This window comes from Halichoerus grypus, chromosome 10 (genome assembly GCF_964656455.1).
Source record: "Halichoerus grypus chromosome 10, mHalGry1.hap1.1, whole genome shotgun sequence".
NCBI lineage: Eukaryota > Metazoa > Chordata > Mammalia > Carnivora > Phocidae > Halichoerus > Halichoerus grypus.
This window is the reverse complement of record NC_135721.1, coordinates 6,313,992-6,331,877: the sequence shown is the minus strand read 5'-3', so window position 1 is coordinate 6,331,877 and position 17,886 is coordinate 6,313,992. Positions and strand designations below refer to the sequence as shown.

At 36.8% G+C, this 17,886-nt stretch overlaps 1 protein-coding gene across 12 annotated transcripts in view; it reads left to right on the top strand.

The window, feature by feature from the left end:
* The window catches only part of KIDINS220 (kinase D interacting substrate 220), a 104,763-nt gene that overhangs the window by 62,389 nt on the left and 24,488 nt on the right, over window positions 1-17,886 (top strand). For all 12 annotated transcript variants that reach the window (XM_078055937.1, XM_078055938.1, XM_078055936.1 and 9 more), the window contains exons 23-24: window positions 14,679-14,857; window positions 15,915-16,141. In XM_078055937.1, coding sequence (XP_077912063.1) covers window positions 14,679-14,857; window positions 15,915-16,141 — 406 coding nt within the window. The remainder of the gene's footprint in view (window positions 1-14,678; window positions 14,858-15,914; window positions 16,142-17,886) is intronic.

The window sequence follows — 17,886 nt, the reverse complement described above, 5'->3', positions numbered from 1 at the left end:
ATCTTTTTGATATGATGTGACTTCTCAGTATGTGTGGTGTTGTCACCATTCAACATTTCTTAAATCACTGTCTTACATATAATTATTGTTTCCATCTTTTCTCCCAAAACACACTTTCCCTTAATACATATAATATAAATACTGTATTCAGGGTAGTTCTTGTTGAGAAGGGAAAAGTTGAGCAAAGACTTAAAGGAAGTGAGAGACTTAGCCAAGCAGATATCTAGGGAAAAGATGTCTAGGCAGAGGGAACAGTATGGACAAAGGTCCTAAGACCAGAGAGTACCTGGAATGTACCAGTAATAGCAACAACAAGGGATGTGATGTGGCTAGAGGACTCAGGAAAGGGGAGGAGGTAGGAGATGAGGTCAGGGAGGTCAGGGGAGTATGGGACGTGGAGGATAATTGTAAGGGTTTTGGCTTTTTATCCTGAGTAAAAAGGAGATCTATTGCAAGGTCTTGAAAAAATTGTATCCATACCCTATATGCTCTAAGGTGCCTAGTATTTGGTTGCATCAGTGTAACTTGGCCGGAGTTAGGGAATTCTGTTGACATAAGGGAGCATATTTTGAGAATCCTATGCTGGTAAAGGGATAATCTTGGTGGGAAATTCAGGGTAAATGAAAAGTTGTGCAGAAAGTAGGTGGGGATCCCAGAGTAAAGATGAAATGAGTGATAGAGAATGGCTCATAGAGATGAATGTGAAAAAGCTAAGAAATGAACAATATCCTCTATAGTCTTGTTGCAGTGTACTGAAGAAAACTAGTTATTCTAAACATCTCCAGTAATTTAAATGACTAATTTCCATGTATATATTTTCCTGTTGTAATAGTTTATTTCTTAAGGTCATTTTATTCTTTATTTTCTAGTAAAATGTTGGATTTAGAAGGCTACTTTTTGAATCATTTTTTAAATAGCCGCCTTTCCCTTAGACTTGCCAGCTGCATGGCTTGTCCCCTAATCCTCACATTTAAACCCCTGGTTGAGAGTGAATGAAAGGTGGTTTCCATTGCATTAACTGATAGGTGTAGAGAGCAACTAATGGGTTGCTTGTAGAGTAATACTGAATTTGATTTATGAGTACTATAAGATGGAAATGATGGTCATTGTATGTCAACTTGGGCTCTAAGGATAAAGAGAGATAATTGGTCAAAATTTGATATAGAGGAATCAGGTTTACCTGGAGTTCTAAACAGTCCTAGCCTGGCTCTCCAGCCCATTCTCATGCCTTCTCCCTCTTGCTTTTTTTTTTTTTCTTTTTCTCCCTCTTTTCACCTTTCCACCTGCACTTCCCTGTGGCCCCCAACCTGCCCCCCCACCTCATTCACATCTTAAATACCACAACCTCAAGAAGCGTTTTGTGACCAGGCATACCCCATTCTCCAAGATTTTACTAGATGTGTTCATTGTATGCTGGTATTTTCCTTCATAGTGCTTATCATAGTTACCCTTCTTTAAATATTCTCATTGCTCTTTCTTTAATATTTGTTTCCTGAACTAGACTGTTAACTCCATGGACTGTAACTTCCTTAAACCTTGCTGAATTCCTCGCTTCTAGATATTTTTGGTATAGAGTAGGCAGTAGTGATTATTTCTGAAACAGTAAAGAAATATGATGACATTCGGATTGAGGAAAGCGTGGATTGGGGGAGGGTGGTGAATGAGAAGCCACATTTTATCTTGAGAATACTATTCATACAGATACTTGTTCTTTGGTTCTAAATGTGGGTAAAATGTTTCCTTGTTATTATACCAGTATATCCCTGGGTCAGGCACTTAGTAAGTTCTCAGTACACACAATTGAATGGTGATTACCATTTCAGTTAACACCTACTAGTTTTCACCTTTTGTTGGGTGATACTAAAATCGAAGCAAAGTTTTCATAGACATTTCCCTGAACTCTGAGTTCAGCCACATTTCTAAGGTTTCTTGCATTTGTAATCCTTTTATGAATGCTGTGGTTTGGAATTGCTTCGTATTGGCACACTTTTATTTTTTGTTTTGTTATGTTAGTCACCATACATTACATCATTAGTTTTTGATGTAGTGATCCACGATTCATTGTTTGCGTATAACACTCAGTGCTCCATGCAGTACGTGCCCTCCTTAATACCCATCACCAGGCTAACCCACCCCCCACCCCCCTCCCCTCTAAAACCCTCAGTTTGTTTCTCAGAGTCCATAGTCTCTCATGGTTCGTCTCTCCCTCCGATTTCCCCCCTTCATTTTTCCCTTCCTTCTCCTAATGTCCTCCATGTTATTCCTTATGTTCCACAAATAAGTGAAACCATATGATAATTGACTTTCTCTGCTGACTTCTTTCACTTAGCATAATCTCCTCCAGTCCCATCCATGTTGATGTAAAAGTTGGGTATTCATCCTTTCTGATGGCTGAGTAATATTCCATCGTATATATGGACCACATCTTCTTTATCCATTCGTCTGTTGAAGGGCATCTTGTTTCTTTCCATAGTTTGGCTATTGCGGACATTGCTGCTATGAACATTGGGGTGCATATGGCCCTTCTTTTCACTACATCTGTGTCTTCGGGGTAAATACAATAGTGCAATTGCTGGGTCATAGGGTAGCTCTATTTTTAATTTTTTGAGGCACCTCCACACTGTTTTCCAAAGTGGCTGTATGAACTTGCATTCCCACCAACAGTGTAAGAGGGTTCCTCTTTCTCCACAACCTCTCCAACATTTGTTGTTTCTTGCCTTGTCAATTTTTGATATTGGCACACTTTTAGACAGGTCCCTCCCACTTCAGGTCCTACTTACAGGCTGTTGACAGTATTGTTTAAAAAGGCCTTATAGGGGCGCCTGGGTGGCTCAGGCGCTAAGCATCTGCCTTTGGCTCAGATCATGATCCCAGGGTCCTGGGATCGAGCCCCGCATCGGGCTCCCCGCTCTGCGGGAAGCCTGCTTCTCCCTCTCCCACTCCCCCTACTTGTGTTCCGTCTCTCGCTGTGTCTCTCTCTGTCAAATAAATAAATAAAATCTTTAAAAAAAATAAAAAATAAAAAGGCCTTATAAATTAGCTGGACTCCATTTTTGTCATGCTAAACATTTTCATTGGGTTCATTCATTAAGCAAATATTTATAGAGTCTGTTATGTCCTGGGTACATGCTAATAAAATACTAGTTAGTATTAGTTGAGCCTTCAATATATGTTACACATTGGATTAAGCACTTTACATAGATTATTTTATTTAATATTAAGTCTGGGAGGCAGAGTGGCAGTTACCTAAGATCACACAGCTCTAACTGTTGGACCTTCCCCAGGCCTATTTCTGGAAGCCAGGAGAGATGGTCTGTCACTACACAGTGGGGCAGTAGGTCTGAGACATTAGAAATACATAACTATACTAATTTTATTATTTCCAGATATATTCTATTCATTTTTCAAATAAATATTTAGAATTATATATTATAGTCAATGGGAATGTTATTATGTATCAATGGTCAGATAGAATTTTTTCCAGAGGATTGAATATCTTTTCTATTAAAAAAATGCAAACTTCTTACCAACTTATGTAAAACCCCAAGTAAGTGCTTTTATTCAGTTCTAATTGTGTCTGGTAACTGCAGTAGGTTTTGTAGGGAATGCTTAAAATCAGTTGTGATATTTGGCACTTCAACAGCTGGTCCGTCTGTTTAACTTTATATCATTTTTATATGCACTAAGTGGCTGTAATTTTTTTAGGTAGCTTTTCAATAACTTTTCTTTTGCTTTAAATAGGATAAAATTGATTTTTAAAGTATTTTCTCATTTATTTTTATTTTTTTTATTTTTTAAAGATTTTATTTATTTATTTGACAGAGAGAGACACAGCAAGAGAGGGAACACAAGCAGGGGGAGTGGGAGAGGGAGAAGCAGGCTTCCCACTGAGCAGGGAGCCCGATGTGGGGCTTGATCCCAGCACCCTGGGATCATGACCTGAGCCGAAGGCAGACGCTTAACGACTGAGCCACCCAGGCGCCCCTAAAGTATTTTTTCATTTAAACTCATGATGCCATGTCCAGTAATTTTATGATAATGTAGAATAAAGAATTTTAAATATTCCAAAGTTGTGTGTTTCTAATTCCAACATGAAAAATTGTAGTTAAGGTTATTTGAAAACACGGAAGTAGAAAAATTAATTTCTCTATATGTTTTAATATGTGAAACAAAAAATATTACCAATGAAGGTTTACAGTTTATTTTATAATACAGTAAGAATATTATGCACGTTTATATTAAAAAAAAAACCATTCTGATTATTGAAGAATTCAAATTTTCCACCAAACTATAAATATTTATATATATTTACAGTATATATATATGTGTACACACACATACATGTATGTTCTCTCTATATGTAGATTCTATATAGAGAGACTTTCAGAGATCAGGTTTTTTACCTGAAATTATTTTCTTCAACAGAAGTTCATGATTTCAGAATTTCAAATCAAAATATTTTTAAGACTCCTCGAAATACGAGAATTCAAAACAAGAATGCTACGTAATTGAAACACTAAGGTAAGGGGAGATGCTGCTGTAAAGCCAAGCTACAAGCGGCTTCTGTTAGCAATACCGGAGAAGTCCACAAGATGGCAGTATTTCACTAGAGACGTTATGATTAGCGTGTTCAGCCACGAAATAAGATCTAATGCATTTTGCTTTTCCCTTTCCATAGCAGAAAAACAAGGAGAACACTGAGTTTAAATATGAATATTTTAAATTTTAAAGTTTAATTTCCTTTTTTTTTAATGGCTTCACAGGACATTCATAAGCACTGAGAGTCATGATCATAGGCAAATGAATGGTTATCTGATCATAATGGCATAGTCTTTTATTAAGTTTAAATAGTACCTTTTCCTGCTAAAATACTTTTAAATTAGCTTTTGGGGAAAGGGTGGACATGAAAAAGAGGAGTGTTTAAAATTGATCTACTTAAAAATTTGTATTTGGATGAAAAAATATAAATTCTAATCATTGTTAGATCTTGGGTTCTATACTTAATAGACAGTCTTCAAAACAGCTTGTCTAATAAAGGTTTTCCTTTAATCTGAGGCATATTCATAGGCAGACTTTGATTTCAGAGCCTCCATTCTCTATACCTGCTTTTCAGAGTTTTATTGCAAAACATTTGCTTCTTCTATATGGTTAATGGAACAATTTTTTAAATTTCTAAAATGAAACAATAACATGAATATCTCTTACTGCTTGGTAGCACCTCACAATATTATTAGTACCTCCAACAGCCTTGAAACTTGGATCTCATTTACTTTCATCAGAATATTTTTTAATACATCATAGTACAAACTCGATATAAAACAATAGTCTTTACTTTATGATAGATACTATTTTCATATTGAGTCAGTTGTGAATTATTTTACCTCAGCCTCTTTACTGCAGTCTTCTCTCATAACTTTACCTTGAAACTCTTATTTTACTGTCTGAATTGTTATTATCTGATCACTTGCGTGGTAACAACTGGGTAGGCATCGTGCTTTAGTACATTGTTTTTTAGGCTTTTTCCCCTTAGTGGAAACCTTTTTGCAAATCAAATCTTATGCACAATCCCAGTAAATAAAGCAGAATGAATATAAATTAATTGATTCAAATTACAACTTTCCTAATAAATTTAGTTAGTAAGAAAAATGAGCTGTGCTGGAGCATATTAAAATTGAAACATGTGGACGATCCTTGCAATCTTACATTGGTTTAAACATCTCTTTGTTTCTCTACTTAGTTTTGGTAATATTAAGAATATTGTAAATCCTGGGGAGCCTGGGTGGCTCAGTGGTTAAGCGTCTACCTTTGGCTCAGGTCATGATCTCAGGGTCCTGGGATGGAGCTGGGAGCCTGCTTTTCCCTCTCCCTCTGCCCCTCCCCCTGCTTGTGCCTGCACTCTCTCTCTCTCAAATAAATAAAATTAGAAGAAAAAAAAAATTCTAAATCCGGGGCGCCTGGGTGGCTCAGTTGGTTAAGCAACTGCCTTCGGCTCAGGTCATGGTCCTGGAGTCCTGGGATCGAGTCCCACATCGGGCTCCCCCTTCTCTGTGGGGAGCCTACTTCTCCCTCTGCCTCTGCCTGCCACTCCCCCTGCTTGTGCTCATTCTCTGTCTCTCTGTCAAATAAATAAATAAAATCTTTAAAAAAAAAAAATTCTAAATCCTAAGTAGATACAAATGTTACCAATTTTTTTAACCTGCTTTGTAGTGGCAGGATGTTTTCAATTAATTTGGCTTCATAGGTCAATCACCAGCATTATCTTACAGTTGCTCACATTTCTTATAATTGGTTGAAGTGTTTGTTGGGTGCTGCTTCTCTGACAAGGTCCTGGGTCATGTTGTGAATTAACATTGTGATTTTCTGTTTATTACACTCTGCGCTCAGGCACATAGGGTGGAGTAGTGCACTTGCTTGCCTAATTTTATGAACAGAAAAATTGGATTAAAAAAATGAAAGAATTTAAATATACACATGAAGATGGAGGAGAAACTTTATTTCGAAGTCCGCAAAAAATTAAAACAAAAAGCCAAGGTGACCTGGTACAATAGGCTTATATGTTGGTCTTCTTGAGCGTGTTAAAATTTAATATGTAACAGCGTTCTATTTTATTATATTTTAAGGAGTTAAAAATATGTAAATCATTAATTAAGAACTTTGAACCATGTCTGTGGCATCCAGGTTGAACTGGTGGAGGGAACAAGGCACAGGCTTTTGAATCAGGCCAGATAGGTTCCAGCTGGGCCACCTACATCTGAGGTAATGTCAGGCTGGGTGCTTAACATCTCCGAGCCTCAGTTTTCTCATTTTAAAAATTGAAATGGTATCTCCTGGAATGTTGGGAGATAGAAAACTAGATCAAACACCTGGCTTAGAGAATGGCAGGCTATAGGTGTTCTACAAATGCTAGTTCTTTTAAAAATTTTCTTCTCAACTCTTTATAACCTTCAAATATATTTTTCCTATTGGATTGTATGTAAGAAAAGGGATGCATTCCTCAGAACATTTTCCACAACACACATGAATGAAGGCAGTGCCTTATCAGTAGTGTAGGTGAACCTAGGCAGATACGTCTTTGGTCTTTCATATCTTACCCTTCCTGTCTGTTGATCCTTTCTCACCCCTGTAGTTACCAAAATTGCAACCTTAAAGCCAAGTGAAGTTATGCTTCCGGTGTCATTTTTACACCAAAGACCAAGGGAGCTCAGATGTGGAAGGGACTGTGTAGGCCAGTGCTTTCCTTCATTACTTTAAAAGAGCATCTCCCACATGGCAGGGTGTGTGGGAAGCATCTACAGGGCTATGGACAGGATCTGAGAGATCTGCTTCAGCCCTCTGAAATAAGGAAACTGGAATCAAAGAGAGGTAATTGACCCAGTGACAGTTAACAAGTGACCCAGCCTTTGTTTTTATTTTTTTAAAAGATTTTATTTATTTGAGAGAGCTCATGCACGCACGAGCGGGGTGGGGAGGGGGTGCAGAGGAGGAGGGACAAGCAGACTCCCCACTGAGCAGGGACTGGGTAAGAAGCCTGCCCTGGGGGCTCGATCCCAGGGCCCTGAGATCATGACCTGAGCCGAAGGCAGACACTTAACTGACTGAGCCACCCAGGCACCCCTCATTGCTTTTAATTTTTTTTTTTTAATTTTAATTGTCAAATATTACAGCCTTATTCTGACTTACCTGAGATGATCAAATCTGGATTTAAGGAAAGCCATTGCCTCTGTTCTATCGTTTCAGAATCCATCCAAGTTGCATTTCAAGTGGCAGTGTAGGTATTGTATTCCTAGAAATGACTGCCTTTAATGGAAAGCATCTAACATGTAAATATGTAATACGTTTATATGAAAGCTGCAAAGGGAGATTTTTTACCCCAGACTTTGGTATACTAAGTTTCCTCAGCAGTTGAACACACTGTTGTTCATTACTGGATTGAATTGAATCATCACTAGAGATTATTAAGCTGCATTTCTTTTCGAGTGTAAATGCTTCTGTGTCAAAATAATTCAATGCTTTTAAAAATGTATAAAGGAAATTTTTAAAATTCCAGTATAATTAATGTACAATGTTATATTAGTTTCAGGTGTGCAATATAGTGATGCAGCACCTCTCTACATTACTCAGTGCTCGTCACAATAAGTGTACTCTTAATCCCAAGAAGGAGATTTTTATGGTAATAAAATTTTCCTATTATTTCTAGTCCTAGTTTATTTTTCATGCTCAAAGCCAGAAGCAAGAACAACTGAAACATATGAACAAGACATGGCCCGCAGCACTGACTTATAATTCAGAAGTGTGAACATAACTGGAAAAAGGGGGAGCCGTGTCACGTGAGGTCCTGGATGTAGGGGTATCTCTGCCTCCAAAGTCATATCTTGTGCTGCCCTTGTGAGGTCTAGCTGAAACCCAGCTGCTGATAGGCAAATTGTGGTCTTAATGATAGTCTACTGAGTTTGTGTATTGAGCATTTAAAACATTTTTTTTATTACATGACTACATGTTTCCTCCAGTGTAAAAAAGTAATCTTTGGTCCTAATATTTTGACCAAGTAGGAAATATAGATCTTCTTGGATATATACACATTCAGAGGGAAATAATTTTTTTTACATGTAGAATAAGCTCTCTGGGAAAAGAATACGTTGTTTAGCTTTGCCAACGGTTTATTTGGAAACAGACAAGTACTTTTTTTTTTTTTAATTTTTTTATTGTTATGTTAATCCCCATACATTACATCATTAGTTTTAGATATAGTGTTCCATGATTCATTGTTTGTGCATAACACCCAGTGCTCCATGCAGAACGTGCCCTCCTCAATACCCATCACCAGGCTAACCCATCCTCCCACCCCCCTCCCCTCTAGAACCCTCAGTTTGTTTTTCAGAGTCCATCGTCTCTCATGGTTCTTCTCCCCCTCCGATTTCCCCCCCTTCATTCTTCCCCTCCTGCTACATTCTTCTTCTTCTTTTTTTCTTTCTTAACATATATTGCATTATTTGTTTCAGAGGTACAGATCTGAGATTCAACAGTCTTGCACAATTCACAGCGCTTACCAGAACACATACCTTCCCCAGTGTCGATCACCCAGTCACCCCATCCCTCCCACCCCACCCCCCACTCCAGCAACCCTCAGTTTGTTTCCTGAGATTAAGAATTCCTCATATCAGTGAGGTCATATGATACATGTCTTTCTCTGTTTGACTTATTTCGCTCAGCATAATACCCTCCAGTTCCATCCACGTCGTTGCAAATGGCAAGATCTCATTCCTTTTGATGGCTGCATAATATTCCATTGCATATATATACCACATCTTCTTTATCCATTCATCTGTCGATGGACATCTTGGCTCTTTCCACAGTTTGGCTATTGTGGACATTGCTGCTATAAACATCGGGGTGCACGTACCCTTTCGGGTCCCTACTTTTGTATCTTTGGGGTAAATACCCAGGAGTGCAGTTGCTGGATCATATGGTAGCTCTATTTTCAACTTTTTGAGGAACCTCCATACTGTTTTCCAGAGTGGCTGCACCAGCTTGCATTCCCACCAACAGTGTAGGAGGGTTCCCCTTTCTCCGCATCCCCGCCAACATCTGTCATTTCCTGACTTGTTAATTTTAGCCATTCTGACTGGTGTGAGGTGGTATCTCATTGAGGTTTTGATTTGGATTTCCCTCATGCCGAGCGATATTGAACACTTTTTCATGTGTCTGTTGGCCGTTTGGATGTCTTCTTTGGAAAAATGTCTGTTCATGTCTTCTGCCCATTTCTTGATTGGATTCTTTGTTCTTTTGGTGTTGAGTTTGATGAGTTCTTTATAGATTTTGGATACTAGCCCTTTATCTGATATGTCATTTGCAAATATCTTCTCCCATTCCAGACAAGTACTTTTATGGTTTGTATTATATAACCCTAATTGGACCATCCTTAAGCACATAAATCAAACACATTAAATACTTGAAACCAGAAACAAACCTGAAGGTTTGGCGTGGTTATGTGTTCACTCTGCCACATATACAAATGCTTTGTTGTTTCCTAGTTTAGTTACTGAATAGGATGCCTTTAAAATGCAAGATTACTTTTATGAGCCTTGGAAAGTAGTGTCACTGAGAACACTTGACACTGTGTGCGCTGTTGTCTTGAGAATCCGCTCTAACCACTCGTGGGGATGTCTCTTTGTTTTCACTTCTAACAGGTTCTTTGCTCCATTGAGTGTTGTTGTAAACTCAACACAGCCTTCTGCATGTGGGCAGTTTTAGCTCTTATTATGTTATAACTTTACTTTAGCTATTGCTAAGGAAAATGTCTATTTTTCTGACTCCCTAGGCTAATGGCCTTTCCAACATAATATGAAGGTGATTCATGAATTGTTATCAAGGTACTTTTATAAGAATTGTAGGGGTGATTAAAATTTAAGGGATGCAGCAAAGGCAGTGCTCAGTGGGAAATGTATAGCTATAAATCCAATATATATATATATATAGAGAGAGGGGGAGTAGACATTAATAAAATAATTATCCAATAGTGATATGTGGTGTGCAAGAAAGCGTATGTGCTATATACGCTTTATATATATATATATATATATATATAAAGACCTAAATATCCTAACTTTAGACCTTGAGGAACTAGGAAAAAACTAAATTTTAAAAATTTCAAAGCTAGCAGAAGGAATGAAATCATAAAGATTAAAGCTGAGATAGAGAATAGAATAACAGTAGTGAGAACTGACAAAACCACAAGTTGTTTCTTTGAAAAAGATCACCAAGTTTGGCAAACCTTTTACTAGACTGACAAAGAATAAAAGAAAGTGGAGACATTACCACCAATCATACAGAAATAAAAAGAATTGCAAGAGAACTCGGTGCAGAAAAGCCCTTTGACAAAATCCAGCATCCTTTTATGATAAAAACACTCAGAAAACTGAGAATACATGGGAACTTATTCAACATGAAAAAGGGCATTTGTAAAAGACCCACAGCTAACTTCATTCTCAATGGTGAAACACTGCAAGTTTCCCCGCTAAGACAGAACATGACAAGGATTCCTGCTCTATGGACTACATGTATCCCTCCAAAATTCATACGCTGAAGCCCTTCTCCTCTATGTGATCGTATCAGAGATGGGGACTTTGGGACGTAAGTAGGTTCAGATGAGGTCATTAGGGTAGAGTCCTTAGGATGGGATTAGTATCCTTATGAGAAGGACCAGAGAGCTAGCTGCAAACCAGGGAGAGGGTTCTCATCAGAACCTGTCTGAGCTGTCACTCTGATCTTAGACTTCCAGACTCCACAAACTGTGAGAAATAAATGTTGTTTAAGCTATGCAGTCTATGGTGTTTTGTTATAGCAGCCCGAGTTGACTAAGACACCCACTTTCACCACTGCTGTTCACTATTCTACTGGAAGTTCTAGTGAGTGCAGTTAGACAAGAAGCAGAAGTAAAAGGATCCAAATTGGAAAGGAAGAAATAAAACTATCTCCCATCGCAAATGACATGATCCTGTATACAGAAAATCCCAAGGAATCCACAAGAAAGCTGCTAGAGCTGATAAATTCAGCGAAGTTGCAGGCTACAGATCAACACAAAAATAAGTTGTGTTTCTATACCCCCGCAGTGAACAATCTGAAAGGAAATTAAGAAAACAATTCTATTTACTATAGCATTTAAAAGAATAAAATGCCCAGGAATAAATTTGACCAATTAGGTTAAAGACTTGTACATTGAAAACTACAAATTGCTAAATTAAAGAAGATCTAAAAAAAAAATCTAAGTAAATGAAAATATATCTCATGTTCATCGACAGGAAGAGTAAATATTAAGATATCAGTACTACCCAAAGTGATCTACAGATTCAGTGCAATCCCTTCCAAAATTCCAATAGCCTTTTTTTTTTTTTTTTTTTTTTTCAGAAACAGAAACCTGATCTTCAGATTCATATGAAATTGCGAGGGATCCCAAATAGCAAAAACAATCTTTAAAAAGAAGAATAAAGTTGGAGGGCTCCTGTTTCTCAATTTCAAAACTTATTACAAAACTACAGTAATTAAAACAGTGAGGCAGTGGCCTAAGGATAGGTATATAGACCAATGGAATAGAATGGAGAGTTCAGAAATAAACTCGTACATCTCGGGACAGTTGAGCTTTGAGAAGGGTGCCAAGTCCATTTCATGGGGGAAAGAATAGTCTCTTCCACAAACGGTGCTGGGCCAACTAGATTTCCACATGTGAAAGAATGAGGTAGGACCCCTATCTCACACCATGTACAAAAATTAACTGAAAGTGGATCGACCTACACTTTTCCAAGCATAATTTTTTTTTCAGTATCAGAAAAGGTAATGAAAGAGAAAATTATTGTAAAAGAATAGGGTTCTTTGGGAACAGTGCATTTTTTGTGTGTATTCACTCTACACATATTTATTAAGCAAAAGTAACGTGACAATACTCTGCTTCAAGTCTCTGGAGATACAATAGTGAACAAAACCAAACTTGTTCCCAGCTTTAAGGAAACTTCTCGTCTAGAGGGGGAGTAGACATTAATAAAATAATTATCCAATAGTGATATGTGGTGTGCAAGAAAGCGTATGTGCTATGAGGGCCTGCTCTTGGGGAAGACTTCCTTGAAGAGGGGGAGTTGGGCTGAGACGAAGGATGAGTAGGCATTAATTGGGTCAAGACAGAACAAGAGAGCATAGTTAGCTCCGAAGGTGTTGAGGGTGTTTGGTTGTGTTTCCACAGATGTGCACTTCATCTTTTGTTCCTCACCCATTGGCTACAGTGCAGAGTAGCTGTTTTCTGTCCGTATGTTCCATCTCTTTCGAGAATGCATAGAACATTATTTAACAAATGGGCATTCACTGTGATAGCAAGTATTTGGGTCTATGAGGGGTTAAATTGGTTTTAAGGTAAAAAATTCTGAGGCAGTTAAGAGTTTTCCCTGTTTAAATTTTTAAAGAAAATTTATCTTATTTTTAACCTCCAATGATTAAATAATGACATTATTAGGTGGCTACTTTTAGATAAAGTATGTTAAGTAATGCCTTCTTCATAAATTATGCTTTTCGAATCTGTTTATATTTTGATTTAAAATAGGAAGTTTTTTTTCCCTGTAATTTAAGACCTCATTTTGAATGGAAGTGATTTGAATGGCTTATGTAATTTCTGCCAAGGAATTAATATGGACTTTCTATAAACCACTGTCATTTATAATCAAAATGCTTTTAACTTACATTGATGTTGGCATTAACAAGTACTGCTAGATTGGTAGCATAGAAAGAAATTGCATTTAAACTTACTAAGAGCTCATTGATGCCTGAGGTTTTATAATGCTTTCTGTGGACCATTTAACTGCTGGCAACTTTAATTCACATGATTCGTAATACTAGAAATTTAAATTCAATCTTAATTGAAAAGTGAAGTTACTTAAATTCTTTAAATACTAACCTTTGGAAAAATATCTGAAAAATAAAGACACATATGATTTTAGTGGCCCACTGCCAAAAGATTATCATTTACATAAATATCTCTTTCAGTAGAAGAGCTTAATGTATTGAGCTCAAAATGTTAGAATCGAGACTTCAATCTGGAAAGCAGCAGTAGACTGTTGGCTTGTGAACAGCAGTATTGTTCATCATATTGAGAACACTGTTCACATTCAAGTTTAAGCAGAGCTGGCATTAAAATTCAGTTAATTTGTTTCATGTGACTTGTCAGCTGTGTGTTTTTATCTAAATCTTTCTAGCTTCTCTTCTTAGTATTTTATGTTAAACTTCTGAAACAGATGAACTACCTTTTTAACTATTTAAGCTCTGAAATTTTGGCCACTTTGGCAAATGATTCTTTGTAACTGTTCTCCAAGTTTTTCATATCATTTAAACTATATTAATAATCAGTTTGAATGTCATTCTAATTTATTAAGAAGTAATCCCATTTCGGAGGGCTTTTCCGTTTTGTACATATGTGAGTGAGTCCGTAAGAGGGACTCCCTGAAATTCATGAAGACAAAATTGCTGTCCTTATCTTCTCACCAGCACACTATTCTTTTCTTGTTTGCTAATTTTGTTCTCTGGATTTTCCCTCAGATGGCTTTTAATATTTGGCTACCAGCCCAGGATTGAGTCTGAGCAGTGAAGAAATAGAGAATATAACCTTTTTTGAAAAAGGAAAAACCTATGCTAACTTTTTTCTAGTTTATGTAATTTATTTAAAAATTATTGTTAAAATAAAAAAAAATAAAAATTATTGTTTATTCTTTTCTTTGCAAAGGCAAGAACCATGGTGTCTCATGATAAGCATGGAGTTTGGAGCCAGTCAGCTTCTCTTGTGCGGTTGTGTGTCTTTAGGCAGGACGCCTTATTTGTCTGAGGCTCACTCTCCTCGTGTATAAAATGATAACTCATTTAATTTTCCCTGAGAGGTCCTCGCCAACATGTGAAGTGCCTGGAATACGCTACTCTCCTTCCTGTTTCCTAGCTCCAGTCCTGCCTTTGGTCAAAGGCATTATAATTCTGACCTCACACTTGTTATCTTAGTAATTTTGTAGTGTACCAATTTTTTTTCCTTAAAATTTTTAATGAGAACAAGATGTATAATGTGTTACTTATTTTTATAAATTTTAAGGTACATATAGAATTTTCCTTTCTAATAGTGACATTAATGACCTTTTTCATTTGTTTCTTGTTTAAAGAATATCAAAGAATATTCCAACAACTAAAGATGTTGAGCCACTGCTTGAAATAGATGGAGATATAAGAAACTTTGAAGTGTTTTTGTCTTCAAGGACCCCAGTTCTTGTGGCTCGAGATGTAAAAACCTTTTTGCCGTGCACTGTAAACCTAGACCCCAAGCTACGGGAAATTATTGCAGGTAAGTATTAGTAGTAAATTTAATTTGTCTTATCTGAAGTCTTCAAAATGTTTCCCATTTCTAACTTAGCTATATTAAGTTTGTCTTGCTCCATGAAAACCCAGGAAATACTGAACCAAGCACTACACAGGACAATTAATGAAATTGAGGATTAGGAATCTTGACATCCTTTAGAGACTATTAAGAAAATGTTACTTGTTAAACCACTTTATTATAATGTTTCTTGACCCACACACCTGACTCTTTGGAATCAGATTCCTTTTAAGATATAGTCACCACTTTAAGATGTCAGTCCATTGTAATTTTTCTGTGACTAATCTTAATAGGGGTCTCTGTCCAAAGGGGCAAACATATCTTTATATTACTTTCTAAATTTTAACTTAAATTTGTGGACTGGAACTTAAGGATAGTGACAGTAAAGTTTTGGAATAATTTCATTTATTCTTGAAGCACCACTATATGCACATGCACACACACACACATACACACAAAACCTTTATTGAAACACATTATCTTTTGTGTGGCACTGCTGACCCACTGTTGAGTTTTCTGGGAGTTATGAAGAGAGAGCTTAAAACTACTACATTCTTTTTTGGGTACCAGTGAGAAGGCTGATATCAAAGTGTAGTTTGTGGCTATGGAATTGTTTTTTCCAGAGAAGGATAAATCATATAGTTTGCAAACCCACAGTTTAGTAATCATTGTATTATTAGACCACTGTGAATTATTAATAGTAACACTTTATGGATCATAACCATTGTTAGAATAGCACAAATACCTTAGAAAGTCAGAGAAAAAATTATTGTTCTGGTAACTGAAGAGAAGAATCCAGATGTTGGTGACTTTTCAAATGGTGACAAAAGGTTTTATGCAAAGTAGTTGGATTTTCTCACTAGAATGTCTGTGGACGAGATTTTATGAGTCAGGATTTCCTGTCTCTTTTAAGTCAGTTGGAATCCTTGGCAAGAGTGAAAAAAAACATGTTTCTATCTGATAACTAAAGGAGGAAGTGATAGCTAGACTAATTTGCCTTCTGGGGTACCATTTAATCTTTTAGATGTTCGTGCTGCGAGAGACCAGATTAATATCGGAGGACTTGCGTATCCTCCACTGCCTTTACACGAAGCTCCACCGAGACCACCGTCAGGCTACAGTCAGCCTCCATCTGTCTGTTCTTCTTCCACTTCCTTCAATGGACCATTTGGAGGTGGGGTCGTGTCACCACAGCCTCATAGCAGCTATTACAGTGGGATGACAGGACCTCAGCATCCGTTCTACAACAGAGTAAGAAAGTGCTAGGAATCTTTCATTCTAAGAATTTGTTTGGGGGAAATATCAGAAGTTTTCTGCTATGGATTCTGTTATTGTTTTGAAACTGCATGTTGTTAGCTTTAAAATAGGAAAAATGTTAAGTTTGAATTTAAAATGTATGATTTTTTTAAATCAAAAGAATTTTTAACTTTAATGGGTTCTAGATCTCAATTGAGTCTTGAATGTCAGAGATGTGTTTTGCTTTTATAAGAAAGTGAATTCCACAGGGTCATCAGCGACTATCCTATGCTACAAAGGGAGCTGTTTCTCTATTTGTTCATAAACAAATGTTCCATTTGTTATATTTTGCATAATTATATTGGCATTTAGAACGGTGATTTAACTCAAAACTTAAATTTCCACAGTATTCAGTAAACCTATATTTAGTATGTGTTACAGCTTTTAAATGTGAGATTATGATAGAAGATACTGCTTGTAGGATTTAGACGTTATTGCCAAATAATAGCACTGTAGCCCATTTCTAGAGTTATATTTCAAGTTATCTGCAGTCATGCATAATTGTTTACTTCGTATAAATATGCTCATTTTCTACTGAAAAAGATGAAAGTACAATGATCGGTGGTATACAGACCCTATCACCTTTAGTGGCCTGAGCTACACCCATCCTACTGTTCTTAAGTATTAATATTTTCTACAGGGTAATGGAGCATGAGCCCTAGTATTATACTTTCTGGAACTGTACACTAAGGTCCATTACAGTTTCTTATTTTTGTTTTCTCCCTCTTTAGTCTAATTTGAGGAAAATGTAGGGGCTAGTGGTCACAGAAGCCAACTGCATGCCTAAGTAAATACCCTGTGAGCTAGGAAGAAAGCAAAGTTTAGAATAAATGTGGCAATGAAGGAATTCCAGAATTTAAATTAAATTTTCAGGTTTTGAAAAATGTTGGCCATCTAAGTACAGTTGACCCTTGAACAACACAGGTTTGAGCTCTGTGGGTCCACTTATACACAGCATTTTGTAAAATAAATACAGTACAGTACTGTGTGTTTTCTCTTCCTTATGATTTTCTTAATATTTTCTGTTCTAGATCTAGCTCACTTTATTGTAAGAACACAGCAGATAGTACATGTAACCTACAAAATATGTGCATTCAGAATGTTTATGTTTTCAGTAAGGCTTCCAGTCGCCAGTAGGCTATTAGTAGTTAAGTTTTGGGGAAGTCAAAAGTTATTTTGACAGATTTTCAACTACACGATGGCGGGGGCGGGGTGTCAGCACTCCTAACCCTGTGTTGTTCAAGCTCAACTGTAATTAGGGGCACTGTTCATAGAGGTCGTATGAATGTTATTCTACTCTTTTACTCAGACAAGGAGAAAAAGGTGGAACAATAGCATTTTATAATGTATTCCATCCTTGTAAAATTTAACTGTGTGGTAGACAGTGTTGAAATGCAGGGTTTTATTTAGCAGTCTTAAAATCTGCTATAATTTAACATAAAATGGCTCATTGATCAGTAGATGACAGTTGAGGTTTTGAAACCAAGAAATTTATTTAATTTTTTAATTTACCATACCATATAGGCTGATGTGATGCTTTAATGGCATTTTATCATTTTAAAAACACTTAAAATTTTCTCATGTTTTTAGGTCTAGTTATTTTTTGTTCTAGTTATTTGAGGTTTTTAGTCTGAAAGTTAAAAGGGGAATAATTTTCTTAAATGGCAGCAGTAAAAAGGTAGGGGAAGATGTTATTTCAG